General features: G+C 43.6%; 1 protein-coding gene across 1 annotated transcript; it reads right to left on the bottom strand.

Annotated features, from left to right (window-relative positions):
• Positions 1-104: 104 nt before the first annotated feature.
• Positions 105-27,814, bottom strand: dpysl2b (dihydropyrimidinase like 2b). Its single transcript, XM_084571849.1, has 14 exons — positions 27,580-27,814; positions 18,822-18,910; positions 16,086-16,270; positions 14,087-14,251; positions 13,241-13,302; positions 10,757-10,837; positions 10,346-10,414; positions 9,226-9,346; positions 8,919-9,075; positions 8,654-8,795; positions 7,868-8,038; positions 5,403-5,582; positions 4,909-5,077; positions 105-3,738 (listed from the first exon to the last, which is right to left on the bottom strand). Exons 1-14 carry the CDS (start codon positions 27,619-27,621, stop codon positions 3,647-3,649), a joined length of 1,725 nt encoding a protein of 574 aa, XP_084427975.1. The 5' UTR covers positions 27,622-27,814; the 3' UTR covers positions 105-3,646.
• Between the last annotated feature and the right edge of the window lie 143 nt (positions 27,815-27,957).

The raw sequence follows: 27,957 nt of genomic DNA, 5'->3' as shown, positions 1-27,957 counted from the left end.
GGCAGAGGAGTGTGTTTTTGTCTTTCTACTTGATTCTAGTGGATACTGAATTTCCCTCAATAAAGTATCTATCTATCTATCTATCTATCTATCTATCTATCTAGCTATGTAGCTATGTAGCTGTCTATCTCAGCTCAGAAGGACAAGGAGGTTTTCAGCCCCAAACTCAGTGAGGTTTCAGTGCAAGCATGTCTAGAGTTTGGTCTGTTTCAATGAGGATTCAGCTCACGCCGTCAAAGGTTCACTCACTCATTTGTGCTGTCAAACATCATTAAACTCTGCAAATTCCTTTCACCGAGGTGGTTCATTAAGAGTCGTCCTTTAAGCGTTGCTTCATTTCATGTCTGGAAAGCCTCTAACAACAGCCACGAAAGTCAAACACAAAGAGACAGATCTGATTCATTTCGTCTTATCTTTTTATTTCCTTGAAGTCCTTGTTGTTTCTGTTTTTTTTCTTCTGTTTTTTTTTACATCACCATCCGTGGATTTCGACACTTTTCCCATAGTGAGCAAGAATCCCAGACACCCCACAGCCACCAAGACAAATACCATCACACAGTTTCACTTTCACAAAGGGGGGAAAAGGCTTACAGAGAGGGGGCGGGGGTCGACGAAATGGGCTCAGGAGCGAGAAGGTGTTTAACAGCATCATCAACCTCAGAACGGAAGGAAGCTCCTCTCGGCCTGCAGCATGTTGCGTACATACATATCACCCATATATCATTAGCATAATATGGCATAGAAAAAGCATCCAAGCTGACAGAGCATTAAAGGAGTATACGTGTGTGTGTGTGTGTGTGTTTTAGTGGGTGTGCGTGTAAACCGAGGAGGCATGGGACACGGCGAGGATGCCAGCATTGACAGCTGGGTTTTAATATCCAAGTCAATTCTTCAGACGCTGCATCACAGCGACGACTACTTGCTGTTTAGTGTGTGTGTATGTTTCTACTAGTCTGCAGTGTGCTTTCAACCCTAATGGACTCTGGATTCCGCACGAGTCAGCACAGGATTATGTACCAATAATGCAGGACTGTAACGGAATAATTAAAAAAAGATGTATTTGTGTGTGCGTGTGTGTGTATGCGCAGAGCTGCACTAACAGCACCAGGTCAGGAAGGGGTTGCTAATGGCAACCACCAATCTGACACGCGTTGCCATGACAAACAAAAAAGCAGGACCCGGAGAGAGTGGAGGGGTCTGTCGCCACGGCAACAGCCAGAAACAACCAAAGAACTAAAAAGGGAGGGAGGGAGGAAGGGAGAGAAAGAAAGGAAGGGGAGAGTGAAAGAAATGCTTGCTGCCAAACTGTGTTAGTGTTTGTGGACTTCACCCTCACCTACCCTACCAAATGCAATAGTGCAGTAACACTGTGTCTGCTTACAAGAAGCAACAACAGGTTATCTTGGATGACGATTAAAAAAATAAATAAAAGGAAATGTGAAACGGTACACAACTTGCACACAAAATCCTTGTTGCGTGATGTGTAAAGCTGCCGTGGAGATCCATTTCGCAAACCTTTGAATGCTTCAAAGACACGCATCTGTCCCATCCCACTGCCTCGGATTCCTTAAATATATATATATATCATTCGTAACGCTGGCAGACTTCGCCTTCTACAGGCTTCCAGTTATCTTGGAGGAGGGAGGAAGCCTGACACAGTGAGGTTGAAAGCACACACAGAGAAGTAATGTACGTCTGCATTGTGTATGATTGTATATATGTATGGGTGAGTCAGGGGCCAGCTGCGTGAAGAGGGACTCGCTTTGATACTGAAATCAAAGGAGCAACTTTGGTGTCTCGGAATAGTGTCTAATCAGACAAGGTTGATGGTCTAGGCTTGGATCATTCTTCATCCGCAACTGACCCCTGTTTATGTGGTTTAGTCACGGGGAAGAGAAAGGCTGGAATCGGCTTGGCTTAATGAAAACCAGATCATGCACACAAAAAAAGAAAAGAAAAAAGGAACAACAACATTTGAATGCAACCGTAAGGAGTGCTGCAGGAGCGTGCTGCTGTGCGTGTCCCATCCCTCGCACATCAGACATTTGCACACTAGTCAGAAGTACATTAGCTCATGTCTACTTTCAAGCGTAAATCAATAGTGCTCAGCCCTTAGGCACCTAGTTACAGAATGACACTAAAAAGCATTTTGACAACAAGTTAGAAACTCTAAAACGTTAGAACATATCGAGCATTTTTTCGTCTTTACAGGGGCTCTATCGGTAGAATAGGCCCTACGAAAGCGCAAAATCTGGCACCTTTGAATCGGTTAATCCTGGCTATTTTACATCTTCTTTTTTTTTTTATCTTACATCCTTCGCTTACCTCAAAAAGAACATCAAAACAAGAAAAACAAAATCAGACTATCAGTACAACTTCTGTGGGTTTCAGGCACATAAAGAGTAAGAAAGGAAAGAAGGATCTTGATGAGTATAAAATGGTCACATTTGGAGGAGGACAAACATTCCGTAATGTAAATGCACTGACTGGTGGTGGACGGTTATCAGATGCTTCTACAGGTGTCATTCGAAATATTGGACCTCTGTGAATCACGGGAATGCGAACGAAACGGAAAATGTGTAGCTGCGTAGTGAATGGCACCTTCCTCGCACATCTGAAGCTTCTCTAAAAGGACGGCGTTAAGAGATAGTAAGGCAAGGAGAGGCTGACTTTTAAGAGACGGCGAGCACGACTTCCTCTTTCCTCCATCAATCTTTCCCCTCCTAACAATGACCTAGCACTATGCAGCGTAAAGCTCTATTTACTACCTGCCAAAGCTCCTTCTGTCCCACAGGACCCTCGGCTCAAATCACTAACTTACGTAACTCAGCAAATCCACAGGTGAGACAACATGGGATCCAAGCCAAAGCAGCGAGAGTCTGCAACCATAATTTAAAACCTTAAGGCCGTCCAAATAATCATGTAAATATCAACTGTAGCAGGGTGTGACTGATGGCAATGCACTGGAAAGTGAAGCGACTGAAATGCAACACAAATCACAGACAGTCAGGAGCTAGAAGGAAGTACTAGATTCTTGTCAGGTGAACAAACTGTAAGACTGTTGATTTTAAACAAAACAAGATAGCAGTTTTGTACCCATGCTCCATCTTTAACTATTCCCGAAATCTAAATGAAGAATGGAAATACAACAGACATCCTGCACTGATTTTATCCTCTTTTCTTAGCTGTAATAATTCCGTTGGGTCTCATTTGACCCCTCAGTGAAAATGACAGCAAAGCAAACATCAAAATTAAACATGGCAGGGAGGAAGTACAGTATAAAAAAGAAATCTAAACAATGCAGTCAAAAGTGCTCAAATAAAGAGTTTTATCATTTTTTTCTCCTTTTTTCATCATGTGAGGCAGATTTTCTTTTGTTTTTTTGTTTTTTTGTTTTTTTTTTTGTGTCTAACAGTGTCCGCTAAGATCAGGTTTCGGGGAAGAGGAGAGTGGGTACGTGAAAAAAGCTGCTGCTGCTGAGGAGGAGCAGGAGGTGAAAGATCGAGGCTGAGGGATGGCCCGGGCGGGTGCTGAGAAGGGGTCGGCGCTCGGCGTGGTGAGGCGGCTCCTCGACCCTTCCCTTCGGCCCCCGTTGGCCACCCTTCCACGGATCTTCGTTACCTCCTCGGCAGCCGAAGGCCGAGCTCTAACCCAGGCTGGTGATGTTGGCCCTGCCGCCCGGCGGTGCCACGATGCGCTGGGTGTTCCGGCGGGGAATGTTGTCATCGACCTGAGCGCCTGTGTGATTAAAAGGCAAAAGTTGGGCGTTCATTTTGTGAATCTGATGAGTGTCCCGTTGGTTAAACCAAAAATCTCATTGGTGGTCAACCTGCATTCAGTTTTCAGAGACATCTGAATACAATTACGACAAAAAAACTGTGTAAAATGGTTATCATGAATTAACATAAAAAGGTATAAGACTAAATTAAGACTAAATATATAGACTTTGCCTCCTTCATCTTTGCACAGGCCAGTGCAAATTTTACAGATACTGTTCTATTCACTCCACATCTGAGGATACAGCCTGCTACATAGACAGGTTACTAATAGTATTATTCTAAAGGTCATTGCCCCTCACATGAAACGCGGAAAAACACAAAGTGCTCCCGTGGAGGATGTGCCAAGCGCTATTAGTCTGCAGCTGGAGCTACTTGCCTTCCTGCCCCAAGCTCAGTGAGCAGACATAAAACAGGATCTCAGTAGGATAATAATGGTAAACCTCTTCACACAGCCTCTCCTTAAAACACGCTTTTTCGTGGCACATGAGCTGTCAGCGAGCACGCAGCGTATAAAGTCTCGTACGCCAAAATTGATCTAACCCGGGCTCGTGTGGAGACGTGCAGGTACCATCCCAGAATTTTCCCTAAATATCTTCTAACAACTGTTGTCAAGCTTCAGTTAGACTGCAGGAACAACAGCAGTAGCAAGGAGCTGCCAACTTCACTGGCTGAAGCATTCAAGCATTCTCTTTGTGGGTGATCTCACCACAATGAAAAAGTCTGCGACCAAACAGGCGGGTTGAGGAGAGAGACCCTAATTTACATGTGAGTGGCTGCAATATGGAGCAGACCAAAAAAAGTCAGAAAGGCTGGACACGTTATTGACGGTGAGTTGGAGACGTCTGTGTCACTGGGGGACAGGAGGACACTGGACAAAAACTGCTCTCCGTCAATGACAATCCTTCACACCCACTTCACCGGACTACAGAGGGGCAGCGGAGCTCATTCTCCAACAGGCCCATCCAGCTCCACTCCCACAGTGAACGCTACAGGACTTCATTCATACCATTCTCTATCCAGTTGTACAACAACTCACCTTTTTGTAACTTTATATGTATATAGTGTATATTCAGATCAGAGGTTTTAGATTCTAGACAATGATGACACTGATGACAGCTGAATGACTGACCAGATAGGCTGAAGCCAGACTGGTGCAGGTTACGGACGGGCTGCTGGCTGGCCTGCTTGGCAGGTGAGGTCTTGGCAGAGGAAGCAGGAGTCATGGTTTTAGGGGTGACTGACACCTCACAGACTGGACCATCGTACAGTCCCCTGGGTACACCCCTCAACTCAGCCAGCTGCATAGAGGGGAATAAGACACAGCAGTTAACACAGTGAACAAATGATAAGTAATGAAGCAAAGTATTTGATTCTTTAAAGGACGTGGGCACATTTTGGGATGATTCCCTTACGAGCTATGTTCTGCCTCTGGCTTTCTACAAAGCAAACATATATCATCGTAAAAACTGCTTCAACTTTAATGTCAAACTGGCTTGAGGGAGTTCCAGCCCTTTAGCACTATAAAGTCTGACCTTCCTCCGCAGTGCTTTGTGGTTGTTGGCTGATCAGCACCAGATAAAAAGACTAAACACAGGTCCTGGTGGAAAGAAAGGAGCATTATACCCTGCTGCGAGCTTTTATCCTCTTGTAGACGTAGTCAGGGAAAGGTTTGCGGGCCACGTATCGTCCCGAGCCCTCGGTGGCGTGGAGGGTCCCCTCCTCCAGGACGATCTTGCCCTGGCTGATCACCACCAGAGGCCCGCCGCGCACCTCCATGCCTTCAAAGATGTTGTACTCCACAGTCTGTGAGGAGGAGGGACAGCGGAATGAGACAGGGTGACGGGATGGAGCGACTGGAACCTGAGTAAACGCAACTGATTTTGACTGATTCACTGTTTTGCAATAAAACTCATTTTGAGACAAAGTCTGTATGAATATATCCATATTTCCATGAACCAGAGGGTTAGCGATTAAATCCCTGGACTGCATGCTGACGTGTTCTTGAGCAAAACACTGAACCCAGAGTTGCTCTAACTTCATGGCACTGGTGTGTGAATGCGTGTGTGCTTGTGTGAATGAGTGATTAAATGTTGCATTGTGACTGTAAAGCGGCAAGAACCAATAGGTAGAAAATCGCTATGCAACACAAGGCCATTTACCAAGGCAATTTACACAGGTAATATTTCACTATTACAAAGAAATACCAATCTGAAAATGTGAAAGATATTTATATTTAAAGCAAATAAGAGACGTGGTTTTAACCTGAAGGATGTGACTACGTTATTATTCAGTCATTTAGTAGTGCTGCGAAGTTTTTTTTCTACATCCTCCATGACATGCTACTGTAGATATGACATTGTTAAACATGCACTCGTCTGGTGATTTCAGCTTGGAACCAAGGTTACGTCTGACAGCCGACAGCTGTTCCTGGGATGTTTTACTGCAGCCGCTCGTACCTCCTTATGCACCAGTGCCGATATGTTGGAGCGTAACAGAAATAACTTCAAAGCAGGGATTCAGTGATTCATCTTCTCCAGCTGATATTCCCTTATCTATCGTTAGGATGATGTAACCTCCTGTAGCACATGCCTTTCACGGATTTATTAAAAACACGGTCTTTATCTGAAGAATTACCAGCGTGATGTTAATGTAACTCAACTTACGCCAGAATGGGTGAATTAAAGTGCACTTGCGAATGCTCAGCTGATTTATTTCACACTGCGTTCAAAGTCTTCCCTCAGGCCTAAAATTAAAAAGGAAAGCAAAGCTAATTGTTCCAGCAGTTTTCATGCTATGAGGAGAAGGTGGGTCGTGTGAGAGGCTCGAGTGTGTGGACAGGGAGGGTGTGGAGGCTTAAGGTTGCTCTCTCCTAAAAGCTACTGGAGCTAAGGCTGAGGTCATGGCAATCTGGCAGACTCTGAGAGCCTGAAATGAGATCACCAGTAGGCAGGACTGTCCTGTGACACACACACTCTCAGTCACACTCAAAATGAGCAATTTCTCCCATGAACACTGGTCCATCATTTTCTGACCAAGCGGAATAAAAAGAAACTGAAGAACACGGCGGGATAAAGCAAACAGTGATCGGCCTGCTAACAATCAGAAAGCTGTGTTCCAGTTCTCTGGCAGGTCTGAGGAATGACATCACTCCCTCTGCGCTGTGTGAGGCCCACACCCTGTTCAGCAGACGGCCGTAAAACTACCCGTACAACTAACAAACCAATGGCTCTGGCCGCCATCAGTTACACAAAATGAATTATTGATAATCAACCCAATCACATGTTAAAGCGGTTAACACTTTGTATGGATGTTAAGATGTATTTTCGAGAATCACTAGCTCACTTGGTGTTTTTAAAGAGAAAGTAAGAGCCATATTTCTTCTATGTTGCAACCTCCATGCCTTCCACATTTACACTTTATGTCTAAAAGTATGTTGTCTGGGTCTCAGTGTCCTTAACAGAATATTAAAACCACTACATAGCATGCTTTGATACACCGATCAGGCATAACATTATGACCACCTTCCTAATATTGCATAGGTCTCCCTTGTGTCTCCAAAACAGTTGTCTCATCAGAGAATGGACATGGGCCTTCTGAGGGTGTCTTGTGGTGTCTGGCAACAGAATTTAGTGGGGGCCTTTGGGTCCTATGGGTTGAGGGGCCTCTGTAGATAATCCCACAGATACTTGATCAATTTGGGATCTAGTGAATTTGGAGGCCAAGTCAACACCTTGTGCTGTTCTTCATGTTTTTTTTAGTTGTTCCTAGACCGTTTTTGTGTGTGTGTCTGTGTCAGGCTGCATCCTGCTGGGGATGCCTGCTGCCATCAAGGAGTGTCATTGCTATGGGGTGGGGGTGCCTGGTCTGGTCTAGGTGGGTGCTACATGTCTAAGTAACATCCACATGAATGCCAGGTCCAAAAATTTCCCAGCAGAACAATGTATTGTCACAAGATGGTCAATGTTATTTACTTCTCCTGTCAGTGGTTTTAATGTTGTGGCTGATCAGTGTATTTGCAGACAAGATGTATGCTGCTTGCACGAAGATGTTAATTCTATTAGTTCCGTATTTTTTAGTGGAGATCGTACCGAGTTGTGGGTCTTGGCGGTGATGATCTTTGTGACGTCTGGGTCCCAGAGCACCAGGTCAGCGTCGGAACCCACAGCAATGCGGCCCTTGCGAGGGTACAGGTTGAAGATCTTGGCGGCGTTGGTGCTGGTCACCGCCACAAACTGGTTTTCGTCCATCTTGCCCGTCACCTGAAATGCATCAGATCCGATAGTTAGGGTCCTCCTTCCACTTGGTCTTAATTCATTCTTCTTTGTGCCAGACATTTCTTGTGTGTTTATTAGTTGTCCCACAGCGTGACGTGACAAACTGCTACACACTAATTCCCGTGATCTGTGTCTACATGGACATGTAGCAGTTTTGTAACAGATGTCCTATATTTATTAACTTTTCCTTTTAGCATCTGGTTAAGAACAATAAATGATAATAAGCCTTTTACACTAAATCTCTGTTGATCACTTTTAGGGTGGGTAACATGAAAATATATACTGTGTAGTGATGCCACTGTTATGTCCACAGGCACCAGGGTTAATCCAAAGGTTGGGTAGACCTCGTCATTAGTTAGTAATGGGTGACAGGGTGACTGATGCGCTAGTTTACATCGTAAATGCGTAAAATATCAGTTAGTTACATTCTCTAAGATGTACATTTTTGTCAGTTGTCAATTAACAGACATCTGTAATTTTAGTTTGGAGGGATTAGAAGGTTTGCACACTTGCTGAATCAAAAGACGTTAGAGACGTCGCTAATACTGTGATGCTACATAAACATTCAACTATCAGAAAAAGACAGACAGATAGACGTACCACACACTTGTCCCAGATGACAGACATCCTCTCTTCAGTGCCATTGACGCCCTCAGGAATCAAGGTGAAATCATCTTTGCCCACCGCACGCTGGGCAGTGTTGAAGGGACAGTGTGCACTTCCTGTCACCTGCAGGTCACCACTACGCAGAAGTCAAGGAGTACAAATAAGACTTTGTGTTAACTGAATGGCTCAGATAAAGAGTACTGCGATTCCGTCACTTTTCATAGTGTCCCCTCTTCGATCGTAGGGGTGCTCCTCTTACCAGGAGAGCAGGGAGTTGAGATAGTCTGGTGTGGTGGGGTCAGGGCTCAGGGGAGGGGAGGTGACGTAGGCGGCCGCTTTGGCCCAGTTCTTGCTCCAGTAGTGTGACCCGTCTGTTCCCAGGCTTGCACTGATGGGCTCACCGTAGACCACAGTGCCTGCAAGTCGAGTTCCATTATAACATCACGTACTATGCTCCTAAAATGCTTTTAAGTCACTGTTACATGGCAACGACTCATGAAATGCCTCTAGTGGCGTCTGTTTTCTGTCAAATCTATTGAAGCAAAAAGGGGCGGTAGGATTCTCACCCTTCTTCCTGGCCTGAGCGATGACATCAGCGGCGCTCTTGCTCATCACCTTGGTAACGTACAGAGGGCAGTTTGTCTGATTGGCCACAGTCACCGAGCGGTTGACAGCCTCCGCCTCCACCTGGTGAGGAATAAAAACGTCAGTGAGAGAAGGGTTAAGGCACTGGATATAGTTTGGTGCATTTAATCACTATACATGACATTCACATTCAGTTGCATTTAGGAGTTAAATCAAGTATCAATTGAAACACGCTCCATAATGAAATCTTAATGGTGTCTTACCAGACTAAAATTGTGATAAGAATTGAGTCTGACCACAACTGGGCTATTCTTGATTTATTTATTCCATCAAAATCTGTTTTCCCTCAACAGCAACTAAAGTATGGAAAAACACCTAAAAAAGACAAATGATCAACAAAATGCTCCGGGAAGAGAGACCGCTGTGAATTATTTAACTTGTCTGTGACTCATTTCAGATCATTTGTCTTTTTCGCCATTTTTTTTTGCCTTTCTCCGTCTCTTTAGCCGCAGGGTTTTCATAACCCTTGCATGAAATCATTAAAAATAACACCATGGATTACAATCAGGAATAGATTAGCCTGAGCGGGAGAAGAATTGTCATAGAAACCTTTCTGCTTTCCTTCCCCTAGGCTGTAAGGAGTGTGTATTTTACCTTGCCTCGGGAATAAGATAATAATTACAAGGAGAAGTTTAAAAAGATAAATTTTAATTTGCAGTGACTTTTAAAGCAGCAGTCCTGACATAAAATATAATTCTCTAATTGGTTTCAGCATTTTGTGTCCTCAAGTACCAACAGTGATTTATGTAGAAAGGATGTGCTCTTATCAATAGAGGTTCTAGGGGAGGATTGTTCACATTAATCATGTAAAAGGCAAGCACAGAGGATGTTAAAGTCTTTGCCAGGCCGGTGAAACACCCAGAGCTTCAATGTAAAACTGTCAAGCGAACAGCTGTGAAGCCTGGAAAGGTCACATCCTCCTGTAACAGAGTAACGACTTCTGCAAATACAACGTGTAGGTGAAGTGATCCCTCGGAGCAACATTTCACCCAATATTCAGACACGTCAGTCAGCGCCCAGGGCTGTGAAGCTCTGACTCACCTCCTCGGGACGGCTCAACACGTGTCCTTCAGGCCCAGTGATTCCCTGCTCCAGGATCCTGCGCTGCTCCTAAACACACACATGCATATAAAAAAATTTTAAAAAAAGAGCGTGGGAAATGAGAGATGTTGAGTCATTTGCAGGTGCACACATGTTACTCATGATGAGCTTTGGCAGTGAGAGCTAAGCATGCTCTTGACCTCCGTGAACATTCATCCTCATCTGGAGGCCGTTAAGACATCAGCATTGAACATTCCGGCGTGACTGGAGAAAACGATGCGTCACAGCCTTTGTGCTCAACGTGCTGCCGACAAGCGGCGCCTCGAGGCACTCAGAGCTTATACTCCCTTCAATGCCAATTTTGAGAGCGAAAACCAGCAAAAAGACCGCTCATCTCCAGAAGTGCCATACCTCAGCTACGATGTCGCCATTCTCAGCGTGAACCTGGGCGATGGCTCCCAGATCGCGGATCACACTGAACACCTCGTACACCTGCAGCAGAGAGGAAGACACGGTCATGATTTCTATTTCAGCACAGATTCAAGGCGCAGTCTACATCTGTGAATACTTATGACATTATGATCTCACAGTGAAGTTTAGTTTTGACCTTTTGGAAATAAAATATAATTCATTCATTCATCTTCTGTAACCGCTTGTTCCTGTTAAGGGTCGCGGGGTCTGCTGGAGCCTATCCCAGCTGTCATCGAGTGAGAGGCGAGGTACACCCTGAACAGGTTGCCAGTCTATCACAGGGCTAACACAGAGAGACAGACAACCATTCAGACTCACACCTACGGCCAATTTAGAATCACCAATTAACCTAATGAGCATGTCTTTGGATGGTGGGAGGAAGCTGGAGTACCCGGAGAGAACCCACGCAGACACAGGGAGAACATGCAAACTCCACACAGAAAGGCCCAGTCGGCCCATGGATTCCAACCCGGAACCTTCTTGCTGTGAGGCATCAGTGATAACCACCACACCACTGTGCCGCATAAAATATAATTTCATCCTGTTAAATATTTGTGAGAAATATTGTTACAAATACAGTATAATTTGTTGGGTTATGTCCAAATGTTTTTTATGTGCCTTTCTAGTGACCTTTGACACCAAACTCTATATCTAATCCAAGTGAAGGTTCGTTCCTGAGATCCGTGTGAATGTGACATACACAGTGTTTGTATTCTTTTTCTGATTAACCACTTTCACTTAGAAATGCTATCATCACATGGTTTGTCCAACAGAGTGTGCTCCAACTCTCAGTACTCTCATTTGGTTGGTATATGGTAAGAAAATAAGAAGTTCATGCTTATCGCATCTGTGTGCTATGTTAGCGAAGTAGCTGGCCAGCTTCAGGCTGTCAGCATGTAGTGTACAGTGTATACAACATATCTGCCGACAAGTTGATATGTGATTATTTTCCCGATCGTTTTTATCAGCGTCTGCCCCAGATCTCCAGTGTTGGCCTAGCTACCTTGATTTCTGGCCTGGCATGTATTGGAAACTATATACTAGACAAAAAGCAATAGTGGTTATAAACAGCAACAAGTTTAATGTTACGTTGTACACTGATCAGGCATAACATTATGACCACCTTCCTAATATTTTGTATGTCTCTGTGTCTGCTGCATGTAGGGATGCTACATGATGTCACTTGTCTACATAACATCCACATGAATGCCAGGTCCAAAAGTTTCCCAGCAGAACATTGTATTGTCACAAGATGGTCGATGTTATTTACTTCTCCTGTCAGTGGCCGCCAGCAGCCAATTATCTCAAATGAAAAATTGGCCTCAGAAGGTTTGACATTTTCCTTGGAATTTTACTTGACAGTCGGTGAGGCAATAAGCCCTTGTGTCAATACTGGATAATAGATTCCCCAATATTGTCTAAAATACCGTTAAGAGCCAAAAATCATTTATAATCTGACAGTCAATAATGATCAACAATAACACACTTACAGATGGTTTGTGTTTGGTGAAAAAAAAAAAACGGACTCTGATTTTCTCACAGTTTTTCTCCGTCAGTCTGATAGTTTAGTTTACAGACAGGAGAAAAGAGCGTTGCAATGAATGAGTCACCGTCTCTTGGCTGCCAAACACGCAGCAATAAAGAGCCATCAGAGTTTGACACGGGAGAGAAAACGATCAAGTCTGGCTGCGCCGCCAGGATTCCTCTCATGCAGGTGCAGAGACCATCACGGATCTGTTTGAAAACTCCTTTCAGGCGAGATTAATTCATTCGAACCGTGAGTCAGAGAGTCGAGCCACGCTCTCGGAGATGTGGCTTTCATTATCCTTTCACTCTCCCGGGAGAAAAACACTGACACTCGCAACGAGAGCCGCGACGCCTCGCCAAGACAAACAGACTCGCGCTGTAACTCACGCTTTTAGGATGAGAGCCAGAGCCAAAATTACGATGGGGATATTATAATTTCAGACTTATTTTAGGCTTCTAATATCTGCTTCTTCTTCTCCAAGGTGTTACTTAATGTCACAGCGTTGCCAGGAACAATACATCAGGCATCATTAAACAACACATCAGAGTATTTTTTGTGTCATCACAGTAACTTGAGGCATAGTTCATGTAGCACTCATGAAGGACTTCAGACAAAAAGCAATAGTGGTTGTTATATACAGCAACAGTATTCATCTACACACTCCAATCAGGCATATCATTATGACCTAATATTTTGTATGTCTCCCTTGTTATGTCTGCTGCTATTATTATCATTCAATAGTATGTGACCTCTTACAATACCATGAAAAAAAATCTTAAAAAAGTCTACACTGGTACTGATTCTGAGATATACACACAATGAGAGAATGAAATTAGCATGAGGCAGAGAAGAAGGAAGAGGAGGAGGAGGAAGATGAAGAAAAGTAGAAGTCCCACCTGGGCATCAGTAAGCTGGAAAAGATCCTTATAAGCCAGGTAGACAAGGAAAGAGTTGACACCTGAGGAAAACAACACACAAAGCAACGGAAGGTTTAAAGCAGGAAAACTAGAAACCATTAAAACAACTTCACCGTGAAGCTCCAGTAAGTGTGGCTTTATGTAATAATAATAGTAATGAGCAAACAGAGCTGTAATAATACATTTTTTCCAGAAGTGTGTGGGCATCCGACGACCCCACAGTGTTTTAAAGCTGCAGCTCAGTTCTTATCCTGAAGTTGGACTGCAGCAAAGAAACTCCCAAATCTGATGGGCCGTAAATTTGGCCAATTTGAATAAAAACAGGAAACTGTATTGTGCAATATGACTGATTGCTCAGAGGTGCAGTGAGCGTTACAGCCTCTAGAGGCCGCCAGTTAGCTCTTTGTCATGTTTCTTTTTTGCTCCGCAGCCTTTTTCTGATAAAAAAGTACATTTAAACTTAAAATTCTACAAAAACTGTAAAATGATATTTTTTTTCACAAACTGAGCAGGCCCAATGACAAACACAGGGTAAATAACAATGAAGAGCAGCTTTAGATGATAGTACAGAATGATAAGAGAACTGGATTAAGTGAGTTTTGAAATGTTAATACATATTTTGTAAAAATTCAATTAAGTATTTGATTGTGATGCTTTGATATTAAAAGAGTTTGTTAATGATGAATGTGCCATGTATAATATGCTGCAGGAAGGTTATAGTACATACGTTAATTGAAATCTGTTTCTGCCGCAGTTTGAGTCAAGACAAAGCTGCTGAAACATATTCACTTGAGAAAAGCCAAAATGGCTTTTCACTGGTCGTACCGTGATCCTTCACCAGCGCCTCCATCTCTTCCTGGAGCCCCCTGTGCCACTCGGTGATGTCGATGTGCAGCGAGTAGTCGCAGCAGGACTTGCTGTCGGCCCACTCGCGCCACTGCTCGAAGGCCGAGATGAGGCTGACGCCCGGCTCGGGTACCACGTGATCAACTGGGAACACAAACACAACAACACACGGTCAAACAAATTCCCAAGAAGTGGCTCTAACTGGTATTGCTGTTTACCCAAATGTGCTGATGTTGTGTCTAGAGATAGCTGAGCTAAACTGATCCTTGAACATGACTAAATACATGACTGCTGTGTCTACACATCATCTGCTCACAGTTTCCACAACAACATTACAGTATTCATGATGTTTTCATTAAACGGTCGTCTATAAAACTGTGTGTACACATCACGACTGCAAACATTTCCAAACTTACATTCTGCAGTTACAAACAACTAATTGGCTGTTTGTTCGTAACACTATATCCAACTGCCTCTAGGTCAAACTTAAGTGGCCCTGACTTCAAGTTCAGATGGATTCAGATCCGTTTTATTAAGCATGGCTAACATGGAGTGTCAAATCTAATTCGTTCTCTTCCGATGTCTGTCAAATGGCGCCAGTCATCAGGCTACAGCACATTACGTCCCACTCCAGACCACTTTGACCCTGGGTGGATCTGCAGCAGTCAGCTTTAAGCCTGAGGTGACAACAACACGCAGGGAGAGTTTGTTTCGCTGCCAGGGAGGGAATGGTGTTGCAGCTGAGTCAGCGGAGGGAGGGCCACTGTAACATTTGGAGACATAGTTTCCATTAAGCTATGTTTTCTTTTTACATTACATCAACTTTTTTAAATCTTCAGTCAATTTAATAACTACATTAAACCACTGCCGGGGCTAGGAGTTGGTAGCACGGACAGGCTAGTATATTTATTATACATTAACAGAGTAGTAACTTTATTTAAGCAGGCAAAGGTCAAATACTGATGCTGACACTCTTTTGAGGACAATGGTGTCCACATTTTAGCCAGATAAGGCTGATGGCATGAAAGAGGAGTAAAGGAGGCCATCTACTTAATATTGAAAACCCCTCTCTGAACAGAGGACTGAGACATCTGTCAGCAAAGAGTGTCACTCCCAGGTTTCTGGCTGTTAACGGGTCATTAGAGAACCACTAATTGTGAAAAACGAGGCCACCACCGGTTTAAACTAAACAACATTCTTTAAATGCATTTGAGTACCTGCTCTTACGCAAACCCAGTTTTAGGGTTTAGAGTTTTAGGTGGGCACTGCCCACAAATAAAAATCTAAATCCCCACCAGTCATTTAGAACTGTGGTGAAATGTCTTCAAGAAAACTCACACGTGTCGAGCTGTCTTTGTTTTATTGTTGCTTTGGATAAACCCACTTGAAACTATTTCCAAAGTGGCCCTGATGTTCAGAACTTTGTGCAGACATGGCAAAAGTATATACACAATATAAAGTAAAAGTAGCATATAAGAGGAATTAAACAGGTCTCAAATAATGTTACAATACTCATGTAAAAATGTAGAATTTCTAAGTGACTTAAACCTCATGCCTTTGCTAAGAAACAAAACCAGGAAGAACCTGTTGATTACAAAAAACGTGGTTGAGATTTGTATGAAACATTATGAAAAAACACGAGACTAAGAATCTTAACATGTGCTTTATGAAATACCAGCGACCAAACTGCTGTGTTTGTGTGTCCACAGGGACAGTTACTTCACTTCCTGACTCTGAGTGCAGCTCTGAGCCCTCAGAGCAGATGGACGGTTTCATATTTTGGCTCAGCCATGGAGACGCCTGGCACCCTTACTGTTCTCATTAAGACATTTTCAATTAGAGCCAATTAGCAAATGGAGAATAACTGCGGGGGGAAGACGTACCGCCGACACCAGCTTTCATTTGATTCCACAGGCAGGACAATCGCCGGTGAACCTTGAGTCCCAGACAGTAGGAGAACTGCTGGTGCACGACTTACTGATCATGGTGGTGCCTCCGGCCAGCGCGGCCTTGGTGCCCTGGTAGAAGTCGTCGGCGGACGTCATGCCTCGATCAGGCATCTGGAAACGCGTGTGCACGTCGATGCCACCCGGCATCAACATGCGGCCGTGGGCATCGATGGTTTTCACCCCACCAGGCACGATGAGGTTTTCCCCAATTTGCCTGAGAAAATTGGTCATTGTCATTAGCAATGTTATCAATACAGCTATTATTACTTGTATTTTAGACCAACCATTTTAATAATAATTTGTTTTTCTTTTTCTTCTTCCTTTCTTTTCTTACTTTTCCCTAACTTATTAGTGCTTTTTTTATCTGGACTCATAACTGTTCAGCTGTCTTGCTTTTTTGTTCTGTTCTGTTCTCATCAGCAACAACAAATTTTTTATTTTTTTAAATTTTTTTTACAATTAATTTAATTCTCAGTGGTCTCCAGATAAGTACACTATATTACCAAAAGTATTCGCTCACCTGCCTTTACTCATTCTATGAACTGAAGTGCCATCCCATTCCTAACTCATAGAATTCAATATGATGTCGGTCCACCTTTTGCAGCTATTACAGCTTCAACTCTTCTGGGAAGACTGTCCACAAGGTTGAGGAGAGTGTTTATAGGAATTTTTGACCATTCTTCCAAAAGCGCATTGGTGAGGTCACACACTGATGTTGGTCGAGAAGGCCTGGCTCTCAGTCTCCGCTCTAATTCATCCCAAAGGTGTTCTATCGGGTTCAGGTCAGGACTCTGTGCAGGCCAGTCAAGTTCATCCACACCAGACTCTGTCATCCACGTCTTTATGGACCTTGCTTTGTGCACTGGTGCACAGTCATGTTGGAAGAGGAAGGGGCCCGCTCCAAACTGTTCCCACAAGGTTGGGAGCATGGAATTGTCCAAAATGTTTTGGTATCCTGAAGCATTCAATGTTCCTTTCACTGGAACTAAGGGGCCAAGCCCAGCTCCTGAAAAACAACCCCATACCATAATTCCTCCTCCACCAAATTTCACAGTTGGCACAATGCAATCTGAAATGTACCGTTCTCCTGGCAACCTCCAAACCCAGACTCGTCCATCAGATTGCCAGATGGAAAAGCGTGATTCATCACTCCAGAGAACGCGTCTCCACTGCTCTAGAGGCCAGTGGCGGCGTGCTTTACACCATTGCATCCGACGCCTTGCATTGCACTTGGTGATGTGTGGCTTGGCTGCAGCTGCTCGGCCATGGAAACCCATTCCATGAAGCTCTCTGCGTACTGTACTTGGGCTAATCTGAAGGTCACATGAAGTTTGTAGCTCTGTAGCAATTGACTGTGCAGAAAGTCGGCGACCTCTTTGCACTATGCGCTTCAGCATCCGCTGACCCCTCTCCGTCACTTTACGTGGCCTACCACTTCGTGGCTGAGTTGCTGTTTTTCCCAAACGCTTCCATTTTGTTATAATAGAGCTGACAGTTGACTGTGGAATATTTAGGAGCGAGGAAATTTCACGACTGGATTTGTTGCACAAGTGGCATCCTATGACAGTTCCACGCTGGAATTCACTGAGCTCCTGAGAGCGGCCCATTCTTTCACAAATGTCTTGTTTCACAGTCTGCATGCCTGAGTGCTTGAATTTATACACCTGGGGCCAGGCCAAGTGATTAGAACACCTGATTCTGATCATTTGAATGGGTGAGCGAATACTTTTGGTAATATAGTGTATATTGGCAGGAATACAGATGAAGAAAGGTCAGTGTTTTCATCTGCGGCCACCTGTTATCCTTTCTGTCTAAGTATTGAATTTCTGACGGTTTTTTTCTTGTCTTTTTATGAGAATTTATTGTTTTCATTCCCTTCCCAGGTTCAATTAACAAATTCAGAATTCATTTTCAAAAATGGCTAAACTAAAAACCATCTGAAACACTTTGCATGTGCTATTTATCCCAAAACACTCATCATCCAGAAGTTAACATATATTCACATTCATTAACATTAAATAATATTCCTGAATTTAAATTCAGTTGAATACAAGTGGAAAGGAAGAAGCTATAAAGTGTTCATAAAAACAAATAAATAAATTTTTAATCACAAAACGCTGAGCTATACATTTGCATTTAGGGTCCATTAACCATATCCACGTCTTTGATTAGAATTTATTACTAAGTCAAAAGCAAATTGTCCCATGAAAGTATCCAAATAATGTGACTTTTGATTACAATTATCACGGAATGATCTGGTTTTCTGTTTTATTTCTGGTATTTAAGTTTGTTAAAGTTATTTACTTTTGTTAAAGAGTTTATAAGATCCAATTTCCCATAACATTCTGTTATCGGGTTGCAATGTTTTCTTCAGTGCTGCTTTGTTGGAAGTACTGTATACTAAGTTAAGTTCATTATTTGATTTCAAACCGCAGTTAACAAAACAAAAATCTGTCAATGTCCACTTAGTAGACAGCCTGAACAAAACGTCTTTCAGTAAAAAGATCCAGAACAGCTATTAAATGGACCTTGAAGTGAGATTCTACAGCTTCATATTTTGCTGTTGTTCTGCTTTAACTGTTTTCCTTAACATATTCTACAACCAAAATCTATTATTTCTCATATACTGACTATATATGGACTCCACAGCGGCTAATATATAACATTTTTTGTTCGCATGTAATACAGTTTCCACTACTGTAATTTATTTCTTATGTTTGTGTTGCGGTAATGACAGAGAAGGAGCACAGACGTATTCAACTCACTTGATGACTCCATCCTCCATATAGATGTCAGCGCAGAAGGACTGGTCATCGTTCACTATCTTGGCTCCTTTGATCAGGAGACGGTCGCTCTGGAAAGCAATAAAGATAATTAGTGGCTCGCACGTTTAAAAACATTAACTCTGTCATCAGGAAGAGCTCCACTAAAGCTGGGGACTCCCTTTTTAGGGGGATTTTATGGACGCCTATAAAGATACGCTTATGTGGGTGAGCATCCGATTTGGCTTGGCTGGACGTGGGATTAAAGGAATTTGATGGAGGGTATTTTGGGAAATGTCACACATATGAGTGGACTGGCTCTCACAACAAAGCATAAATAGTCTAAACCTGCATAATTTACTCTGCAGCCTCTGCTTTTCCTTTGTGTGCCTCGCACAGAGAAACACCCATAAGTATGCTGTAAATACTCTTTATACTTTTTATACTATGATATATGTGAGAACCGCGACATTTGGAGACGAACCAGCTTTCTGTGTGGATGTTTTAACTGCGACATTGTTTGAATATTAGGGAAATAAATAAAGAAAAGAGACTCGAGACCCGAGACCCATTGCTCTTCTTGCTGGTGGATCATTTCAGCTCTTTTAGAACAACAAAATTAGGGAAAGCATTCACCGCTGGGACAATACAGAGACGCACCCATCTGTCCTCTTCATGAGAGTTCAGTGACAGACATGAGAAAGGGCCAATCAGAGCCCAGACCGTGTAATCAATCATCCATGCCCACTGCTGTGCCCCTTGTCTCTGTGCAGGAGAGAGGAGGAGGAGAAGGGGGTGGGGGGTCTATAACCTCCCCCTGTCCCCCCCTTGGAGTCACCCAGGGGGCCCTGGCCCTCTCACCAAAAAGGGAGTGGCAGCCCTGGTCACAAGGACTCCAGCATCCCCGGATAACAAAGGCTGCTCTGTTTAAGCTGCTGCTACTAGCTGCGACCCAGCCAGCAACTCTGGCCCCGAGCACAACTGCTGCGCTGCAGGCTCCACCCCGCACCTCCACCAGCACGCACACTTCTCAGCTCTTTCAAATATTCAAATGTTACTTAATGTTTGAGATGTGTTTCAGTAACCAGAGTGCCCTGACATATAGCCCCATCCTTATATCAGGTTGTCTGTACATGATGGAAACTCCCAATCAAGCAAATACAGTTCAAACATATACAAATTACTTGTTAGGAGTTCACTCTGGTTTTGATTTGCTTTACTTAAATGCACTTTCTGGTTTGGTCTTAGTAATATAGATAATTAATTAATTTCCATTTTTAACATTTGGGTATGAGCTTTTCAAATTTTACGTTTTATTACTTATGTGTGATATCGGATTCTGAGCATTTTTTTTTCAGTTCATTGTTTACATTCCCATTTGCACATCGGTATTTGCACTAGTCATTTTGTATTTTGTATTATATGTATCTTTTATATTCTATTTCTAAGATTTTTTATATTGTTAGGCATTTGGGTGGACGACAAAAGAAGAATTTCATTGTACAGGGAAACATGTTTCTACACTGTGCACATGACAGTAAACTCTTTGAATCCTTTGAATCCTTGAATCCTTGATGGCTACGTTTCCTTTGTGACAATTAGTCCACAGAATAATGGTGAATGCATCTAGTGAATGCAGCAGAAAAAGATGTCTCTTTCTACCCACAATCCAACTCAACCTCCAGCAGAGATTTATGTGCGTTGTAGTGGCAGCAGCTTATGATTTGAGCTATTAGCCTCGAGCAGAGATGAAGCTATCGAGGTTCTTAAACCTCAACCAACAGTGGATCAAGTGGCATCCTCTTGAGGACACTGATCAGGTTGACAGCTTCCTCTGGAACACCAAAAGCTTTTACACAACTTTTGTGCATGTGCAGTAGTACTCCATAACACTAACTCTGATGTGTAACACCAGTGGAGTTCCTTCTTTTGAAGCTTCAAACTGTTGATTTGTTCAGGTGATGTGGAAGCCTGGAAGCCAGACCAACTGGTGTGGAGTCTCTCCATTGCAAACTGATTATGCTCTGGCAAAGATCTGTCAGGACAATCAAATCATTTAGGTGGGCTTTGTGGTGTAATAGAAGAGTAGCGGGAACATAGTCATACACATCATCGGAGCACCATGGAGTTGAATTCATTTAAAACTAAATGGTTGCCATTGGACAAGCAAGCTATTGCATCTGTAAAAGACACTAAGAGTAAAATAACTTTAAACAACGAGCAGTTAACCTCAATTAAGGCATTTATCAAGAATGCCTTAATCACTTAATGTCACATACTTTGTTTCTCTGATTGGGGACTCCAATTACAAGCAGATGTACTTTTTTTCTGTGTAATGGTTGAAACGCATCCCATGATGAAATCCAGATGGAGCGCTACCAGACTCATATTCTGATAAGAATCGAGTCTGACTACGCCCGGCTAATGATGTGGAAAATTAGTAAACTGTTCCATGCATCCAAAGTCACTAACGTCTTATTTTACATTTACAGATACAGAGAAGTATACAGATGACATGCAGGGTGTGTACAAGTGTCATGTAGCTATGTCATCATTGCTTTTGGAAAGAAACTGTTCTTCTATGGAGCCGTACACCAACAACAAACATTCTCAATGAACACTTCAGCTGACAACGGCAGTTCCGGAAAATGCTTTGCAGTTGTCATCTGAAAGGTGTGGCCACACTCCGACGGCAGCGATGAACCAGTGCAAACAGACGGTGTGGTAATCTTCGATCTGTGCGGAGCAGCTTTGCCCTGGTTGACATGCTGGCCTCCCCCCAGCCCGCTGCTGGCCTGATCTCATCCCTACGAGAGCTTTGAAATATGCCGATGCATCATGTGCCTCATCATGACTGTCATTATCACATTACTCCTTGGAGTTTGCCAAGACACCACAGCTCGCCTTGGGTCAAGACTCATATTATTATGTCTTTTCAGAAACTACTTTTTTTTCCCTTTCTGATCTGAAAAACAGGGCTGGTTTTTAGCGTAGAGGATGACTCTAAAAGACTTCCTGATGAAAATGGGTTTTTAGCATCAGCTTCATTTGCAGAACAGTTACTTGCTCTTAATCCAGACTTGTTACACCATAAAATAATCCAACTGTTTTATAACTCACAGGGGTTTGAGAGAGTGTCTGATTGTGCTGGATCTCTGCCAAACATGACAGTGACCTTTCGTTCATGGGAACCTCTAACAGAGCTCGCAAACAGGATGCGGAAAAAAGCTCAATGGGTTCATTGTTACTCAACTGCTGTGTTTTCATTCCTGACTACAACACATAGTCTCATTATCTCATTGATATGTCATGCCAAGCAACTGCTGTTTTACTATAGAATGAATTCAAAGCCACTGTTGTACTTGTTGGGGGGAATAATGTTCCTTCACCTCCAACCTTGTCCTCTTAACCTTTTCTCCCAAAGTAAAATATTTTGGTACTTCTAGAGCTAGCTTTAGACCCCCATAGTAGTAGACTCATTGCAGGGGTTGTTGTACATATACATAAGGAAGTATGCTGATTGAATATGAAGCTGAGTTGTACATCGATCAGGCATACCATTATGACCACGGACAGGAGAAGTAAATAACATTGACCATCTTTTGGACCTGGCATTCATCTGGATGTTACTTAGACATGTACCACCCACCTAGACCAGACCAGACACCCCCACCCCATAGCAATGACACTCCTTGATGGCAGCAGCCATCCCCAGCAGGATGCAGCCTGACACAGACACACACAAAAAAATGCTTTAGGAACAAGTCAAAAAAACGTGGTGGTGTTGACCTGGCCTCCAAATTCACTAGATCCCAAACTAATCAAGTATCTGTGGGATGACCCACAGAGGCTCCTCCCCTCAACCCATAGGACCCATAGGACCCAAAGGAACCGACTAACAACCTTCTGTTGCCAGACACCACAGGACACTCTCAGAAGGCCCATGTCCATTCTCTGATGAGTCACAACTGTTTTGGAAGCACAAGGGAGACCTACACAATATTAGGAAGGTGGTCATAATGTTATGCCCGATCATTGCATGAAGGAACAATTAAAAAAGAAAAAAAACGGTGTGCTCTAATGCTAGCAGGGCTAGCAAAATTTAGCTTAGCATGATTTTTAAACCGTATATAAACACTTTTCTCATTATTCATCAGCAGCAGTTTGTTGTGTCTCAAATCTCAGCATCTTAAGGGTAATAACAGTGTTGCTGCTAATATGCTTGCTTTGCTTTAGGTTTTCTGTGTTTCATGAGGGAAGCATATGGCTGTTAAGCTGCTAAATGCTCTGCTTTGTTCACCATGCTAATCGCTAACCATGTTTGTCGGTGCTTGTGTGTCGGGCAGGCCGAGTACAGCGGGTTAGGGTTATGGTTGGTTAGGGTTTAGGGCTTCTTTGCAGGAAAGAGCTGTCTGCTTGAGATGAACACAACGCTGACGATAATAGTGAGAGCGAACTGAAACATTTGAGGTCTGTAAAACCCTAAGCTAACGTGCTAAAACGCTCCACAAAGCCCAGGAAACCAGCAGATTCAATCAATATATCTCTGCAGGTTCATCATTATTATACACAGTCATGTGACACATCAAGAAATATGGATTGTTGTAGTTTTACTATAGGAGAAACACTAACGCTAGCAAGTGCTGTGTTTGAAAGAAACAGACAAATGATTACGGCATGTGGTGGTATTGATTATTCCGCTATTACACACAGACGCATCGATCACAACTATGATTATTAAAATAGTTTTATATTTACAACAAAGCCACGGCAGCACACAGGTGAAAACTAACAGACTCCACCAGAGGAAACAGAAGCCTGACTGAGACGACTGACTTTCATAAAGTCAGCTCGGGCGCGCAGTAAAAAGGTTAGCTCCCTAGCAGTACTACGCGTAACCCGGCAACATTGTGTGTTGTTGTCCAAATGGAAAATATCCTGGGAACAGTTGTGAAGTCAGGTGGAGAACGCTGCCAGGTCAGACATTTAGCAATATGATTTATGTGTGTCCTGGATTAGTTAAAAAGCAGCCTGCTACCAAAACCGTCTCCATACATGTTCAGACCACTGCTGTAAAAACACTCAGAGCACTCGCACTTTCAAAATAACTGGCAAAACAGGAAATAAAGTCATTCCCCGAACGGTAATCTGCACCATGGAGACAGAAATACACCACAAACTGGATACTGAAATATATCAGAGCTGTGTTTTTGTTTTTATTTATAAGGCAGACACTGGGAGCTCTGGATTTTTATATTATTAAATTCAAACTAGCAAGGAGTAGACTCTGTAAATTTCATTTAAAATTTACTGAAAAAGTATTCTGTCTTTGTCCGTAAAAACACTTGATTCGCCATTAAAAGTTCCTCAATTTCTCCCATGGTATCTCGTCTCACACAAAATAATTCGCTGACTATGAAACTTTTCTTAAATTCTACCATTAATTTCTCACTTTACCTGCAAAAACACTGCTGAAATTCTCTCTTTGCCTCCGAAACATCATTTAACTTCCCATCTGCCCTCTAAAACATACGCTCAATGACCTCTAACTGCAAAGACCTAGTGCAGCCGAAGCCATGGTGATCCTGTTATTGAACAGCATTCGGATTCTGATAAATCCTGGAGTTGGAGTACACACACAAGTGCACAACAAACACGCCCAGGGCATACTTTCTTTCTGGCTTCATGAATGGGGGAATTCAGGATGATGCTGAGTGTTGTGGATACGACACTGAGCCCTTGGGTGGCTGATTGGGACGCCGACTGTGTCTATGTGTGATGTTTGAAGAGACAGCGCTGCAGGCGCTGAGATAACAGCATGAACGGGCTGAAGCCACCAGCAATACTAATAACACACTAACACACACCGGGCTGCCACTGGGGACAACTACTGTACTACAGGTATACTATCAGACCGCCTAATGATCCCTCATCCCCTGAGAGACTCAGACTTTAATCCTGGACAGTTTTATAATAGCCTCAGTCTATTTATACCTTCCTTCAGTTTGTGCAGTAGAGATGCCTCTACTTTCCTAAAACACAGTTTGTTCTCATTTTAACTGTCTTTTCATCTGTATTTATAACCTGCACCATGCTGCAAAGCTTGTGGAGCCAAACTGAACTTATCTGGCGCATAAATGACTTGAAATGATCTGCCAACCAATTGATTAGTTGATCAAAAAAAAACAAAAAAAACACAAATGAATTAAACTATGTCCCAATCTTCTAATCAGAAAGGCTTTTGTTGAGCAAAATAAATAAATAAAAATGTGTTGATTCTCAATTTGTTGATTATTTTTCTGACAGGCTGTGATAGACTGACGACAGCGAACCTCTAGAGGACAAACAGTAACACGTAATGAATTAATCTTTTTTTCGTGAACTCAAATAAGGCATTCGAGGACACCACTTCTAGAAAATCGACAGCATTTGACATTTTTAAAGACTAAACAATGAACTGATCCATGGGTAAAGACATCAGTAATAACAAAGCTGCAGGACTCCTCGACTCAGCTGTATGCATCTGAATGTGGACTCACAGAGAAGGTCCAGTTCCAGGTGGTGAACTTGCGGCGGTTGATTCATATTTGATGAGCACTGCCTTAAGTACATCCGTCCATCTGGCTGAGAGCCGGCTACACCGCTACGCATTCACCGGTACTCCACCCATTATGACTGCTAAGTGGCTGGGACCGATGTATTTAGATTCAGCCTAATGTGTAATGTAGACTGATTGGTGCAAGCAGAAACGCACGAAACACACAGAGTTCATTTATCTCTCTTATTGAATAAAACCTTCTTAGTTTTTATTCAATTTGACCTCATTCGTTTCCTCCGTTGGGTCCAATAACCTCGTCCAGCACTCACACTGTGATGCACGTCCAGTAAAGGGGACCAGCAGCTACAGAAGTGGGTCTGCAACCTGAAACTCAAAGGACGTTCTCGTGCACCTCCACTGCAGCCCCCTGCTACACATTCACCATGCTCCTCCCTGATAGTGAGTGCATGACTGAAATACTGAAAGCATCTCTCTCTCTCTGACCCACTTTTTCTTCCTTGTATTCAGGAATAGGCAGTCTATCCATTTAAGTCTGACTTAATCGCTGTTGGCACTACAACGTCTACTAATCCTCTGATCTCTCCGCTAACCGGCTGCTGCGCCTCAAGAACTCAAGAGAGAGACAGCACTGAGGAAATTGATTGAGATGTCACCTGCTTTCACCGTGATGTCGACACAATCCAAAATCTTTTGTTATCAGGAACCCGTGCGACACTTGTATATTTTCAGTAGCGAGTAGCTCTCTTCCTGATTAGCTTCTCTCCATCTGCAATAAGACACTTGGCATTGTTTCGGCATACAACTTGAATACATCTCTGCGTGTGCTTTGATATCTCTTTTACAAGTAGTAGGACTGAAACAACTGAGTATTCTGAGTGTTAATGTGCAGAGATGATGTAAAACTGTGGTTCCACCATAGTACATCCACATGCCAAACTGTGCCACGCCTGATCAGAGATACAGAACTGCTAGTCACTTCAGTTATGATCTGCTTTTGCATCTGCTACCGTGGTTGGCTCAGAAGAGTGTATGAGAAAGAATGGGTGGATTCTGAGGAGGGATAAGAGCCACCGCCTGACCCAAATCATGTCAGGGTCGTGATACATGATGTTTTCCTGAAGGGCTTTTCAAATGTCAACACAAGTTGCCACAACAGACCCCTTATCCCTCTGGGCGCGCTCCCAGGAGATGCCTCTGGGTAATGATGTTTCATATGAGGCTGAGTGATTCATTAGTGAAAGCCCAGAATAAGATAGCACATCTCCATCTGTACGGCTTTTAATCGGCATCTTAAGAGACATTTTAACCTAATTATTTCACTTCGCCCACATCGGGATGAGAAGACTCCCTGGTCAGCTCTGCCTCCTTGCATCTTCCCTTCATTACACAGCTGAGAGAGAAACATGGAAGGAAATAGGACCCACTCACTGTCCCCTCCCTTCCCTCGCTCCCCTCCCTTCCCCTCCCTATTCTCTACTTTCCATTGAGCCACCACCATCCCTGCAGCTCCGCTATGAATTCAGGAAAATGATCTGCCCTATAGTAACACAGTTGATGTGTTTCAATTGCCACTGTGCGTCTAAGAATAAAATAAATTCATCGAACCCTTTCCCCCCAAATGTGAACGGAGAGTTTATGGAGAAAATCCAGCCGGGAGCCGAGCGTTAAAGCGGATGCGGGGACGCATTTGCTCCACCAGTTGGTGTGCAGTGATACCCGGCCACCAGACACACCGCCTAACAAAGACCACCGGCGTGAAATCTCAACTGTCACGCATACCATGCACAAAGCCTGGGAGACCGAGTGTGAATCTGCACCAGTAACACATATTCTAACGATAAACTGTGGCTATGTTTTATCCGGACATGAGCACTTGTCGCAAAGATGCTGCAAAAATCTAAAGATTTGAGCCTCGCTGCACAAACGGGGCCTCACTGATTCATCGATCCGGGAGTGCACTGAGTCCCCGTAAATCAGATTCCGCTATAAAAACGTAATGTGAGAGCAAAATGTGAAGAGGGAGCCACTCCTGAGGCCGTGCGCTGCGGCTCTCGGCTAAGATTTATCGAGGAGCGCAGCGGCGCAGAGACCATGCCGCCCCGGTGACATCCTGCACCCACACCCGCAGGCCCACACGACCCGACACCGGACACCAGCCTAGATTCATTCTCAGAGACTCCAACATTGCACCAGAGCACTCACTGTGATGCGAGGGATGTTCTTCTTGCCCTGATAGCCAGACATCTTCACCAGTGGTTTGCCTTGTGCTGCGCCGTGGACCGCTATCGATGCAACGGGATGTGCGGATTACTGCCGGCCGCCGGGATTGCAGTGAGGATGATGGTGATGATGAGGAAGAAGAAAGTCACAGCTGATCCTTGGGAGGCCACAAATGGAACGAATCGAACTATCTGTCAACTCCGGATCGCGTCCTGGCAGCCTCCCGGTCACCGCCGATGCACCAAGCCTTTCCTTCCCAGACGGAGTCAGACAAGAGGGGAGGGAGGGACCGCTGGAGAGCCTCTTCCCATAAAAGAACCCCACAGAGCATGCGCAGAGCCTCGCCCTGCTCCATTGACA

Source organism: Chelon labrosus (assembly GCF_963514085.1).
Source record: "Chelon labrosus genome assembly, chromosome: 22".
Lineage (NCBI taxonomy): Eukaryota > Metazoa > Chordata > Actinopteri > Mugiliformes > Mugilidae > Chelon > Chelon labrosus.
Note: the sequence above shows the minus strand (reverse complement) of the source record. Positions and strands in the feature narration are given on the sequence as shown.